The sequence below is a fragment of the Mandrillus leucophaeus genome, unplaced genomic scaffold (genome assembly GCF_000951045.1).
Source record: "Mandrillus leucophaeus isolate KB7577 unplaced genomic scaffold, Mleu.le_1.0 Scaffold1520, whole genome shotgun sequence".
Lineage (NCBI taxonomy): Eukaryota > Metazoa > Chordata > Mammalia > Primates > Cercopithecidae > Mandrillus > Mandrillus leucophaeus.
In genome coordinates, this window is record NW_012101500.1 from 519,724 (window position 1) to 522,132 (window position 2,409).

General features: G+C 39.1%; 1 protein-coding gene across 1 annotated transcript; it reads right to left on the reverse strand.

Moving 5' to 3' along the window:
* Positions 1–209: 209 nt before the first annotated feature.
* Positions 210–1,352, reverse strand: LOC105535977 (putative elongation factor 1-alpha-like 3). The gene is made up of 2 exons (XM_011975230.1): positions 737–1,352; positions 210–696 (listed from the first exon to the last, which is right to left on the reverse strand). The coding sequence occupies exons 1-2, from the start codon at positions 1,180–1,182 to the stop codon at positions 210–212; spliced, it is 933 nt and encodes a 310-aa protein (XP_011830620.1). The 5' UTR covers positions 1,183–1,352.
* Between the last annotated feature and the right edge of the window lie 1,057 nt (positions 1,353–2,409).

Sequence of the window (2,409 nt, forward strand, 5' to 3'; positions counted from 1 at the left end):
AAAAAAAAAAAACCCACAAAAAAAAAAAAACCAAAAAAAATGAAGTGGTCCACAAAACATTTTTATTTCCTTCTGAAGGTTTTACAATGCATTGTTATCATTAACCAGTCTTTTACTATTAAACTTAAATGGCCAATTGAAACAAAGAGTTCAGAGACTCTTCTTCCACCACTGATTAAGACTGGGGTGGCAGATATTAGGGATAATATTCATTTAGCCTTCTGAGCTTTCTGGGCAGACTTGGTGACCTTGCCAGCTCCAGCAGCCTTCTGGTTCACTGCTTTTATGACACCCACACCAACTGTCTGTCTCACATCACAAACAGCAAAGTGACCCAGAGGAGGATAGTCTGAGAAGCTTTTAATACACACGAGGTTGCCAGGAACCATATCAATGATGGCAGCATCACCAGACTTCAAGAATTTAGAGCCATCTTCCAGCTGCTTACCAGAAAGGTGATCAGTCTTTTCCTTCAGCTCAGCAAACTTGCATGCAATGTGAGCCATGTGGCAATCCAGTACAGGGGCATAGCCAGCACTGATTTGCCCTGGATGGTTCAGGATAATCACCTGAGCAGTGATGTCGGCTGCTTTCACTGGTGGGCCATTTTTGCTGTCACCAGCAATGTTGCCAGAAAGAACATCCTTGACAGACACATTCTTGACATTGAAGCCCACATTGTTCCCAGGAATAAAACTTTATTTCAATTCACTCAAAGCTTTATTTCACTCAAAGCTTCATTTCACTCAAAGCTTCCTGGTGCCTTTCAACAGACTTTATTTCAGTTGTAACATCGACTGCAACAAAGGTGACTACCATACCGGGTTTGAGAACACCAGTCTTCACTTGACCAACAGGTACAGTACCAATATCACCAATTTTGTGGACATCCTGGAGAGGCAGGCGCAAGGGCTTGTCAGTTGGACGAGATGGTGGTAGGATGTAGTCCAGAGTCTCAAGCAGTGTGGTTCCACTGGCATTGCCATCTGTACAGGTGACTTTCCATCCCTTGAACCAAGGCACGTTAGCACTTGGCTCCAGCATGTTGTCATCATTCCGACCAGAAATTGGCATAAATGCTACTGTGTCGGGGTTGTAGCCAATTTTCTTAATGTAAGTGCTGACTTCCTTAATGATTTCCTCGTATCTCTTCTGGCTGTAGGATGGCTCAGTGGAATCCATTTTTTAACACCAACAATTAGTTGTTTCACACTCAGTGTGTAAGCCAGGAGGGCATGCTTACTGGTCTGCCCATTCTTGGAGATACCAGCTTCAAATTCACCAACACCAGCAACACTAATCAGGACAGCACAGTCAACCTGAGATGTCCCTGTAATCACGTTCTTAATGAATACAGTAGTCATTACAGGTGTTAGCAGATCAAAACCTGGCAAATTACATGAGGCCAGTTGTTTAATACACTTTCCTGTGTTTAGAACCCCTAAATAACCATCTTCCTTCAGTTATATAAAAATTTCTTGACACCAGAGGAATTATAGCTTTGGGTTGGAATGCATTGATGAGTATAACTCTAAATCAGATTTTTGTGAAGCGTTTCTACTCTGTGAAGAGAATAATTAATTGATTTTCAGCTTGCAATTAAGAAAAGGAACATTATATAGTCTTGATGCTGATTATATCCTGTCAAGAGCAGTCATTTTAATGATGGGCACATACAAAACACTGTGACCTCTAAAGAGAGTAGTAACTGCTCCAGTGTTTAATTGGTATACGTACATTTGACAGAGCCACATTCTTACATTTGCAGTTCTTTTGGGTTGTTCCTTGAGGACTGACAGGTTTTTGTTATTTTAGGAGCATGTTCTTTTTTATGAAGTCATATGATGTTTACATAATCCCTATTCTGCCACAATCTAAAGCTTTTATTATTCTTCCTTGTTTTCAAGTGAAAGTAAGTTTATCAAGAAAGTAAAGGAACAAAGGAATGACTACTCCATAGGCAGAGCAGCCTAAAGCTTTCATTATTTATGGTTTAGTCTCATTGAATTGAATGACAGATATGCTGTGTATTCAGTTTGATGTTTTGTTTCTTTTTTTTTTTTAATTTTCTTTTTGTTTCCAAGATGGTTCTCAGTTTACAAATGTAAATAAAATCCGAGAATTCCTTTTTTTTTTAAGGTCTTTCTCTACATTAGTGGGAAATATGTAAAAGCCTTTGTCCCATATGGATTCACGTTCCTTCAAAGAAGGGGCAGTGAAGCTCAATAATTTAGTTTTCCGTTATTTGGGAAGCCTCTTGATTTTACAGACAGGAGGACTATATTTCAGTCATGTTAGCATTGATAGAGTTCTATTTGGGAATGAACAAAGGAATGAAGCTAAAAAAGGGTGGAAAAAACTTGTTGAGAAAATGTTTCTAATGTAAATAGAGAATAGACCAGGAACTAA

Excerpts from the sequence above, each read along its gene's own strand:
- LOC105535977 (XM_011975230.1), bottom strand. The coding sequence starts at position 1,182 with ATGGATTCCACTGAGCCATCCTACAGCCAGAAGAGATACGAGGAAATC. Across the intron at positions 697-736 it reads GAAGCTTTGAGTGAAATGAA|TTTTATTCCTGGGAACAATG; the intron begins GCTTTGAGTGAA and ends ATTGAAATAAAG.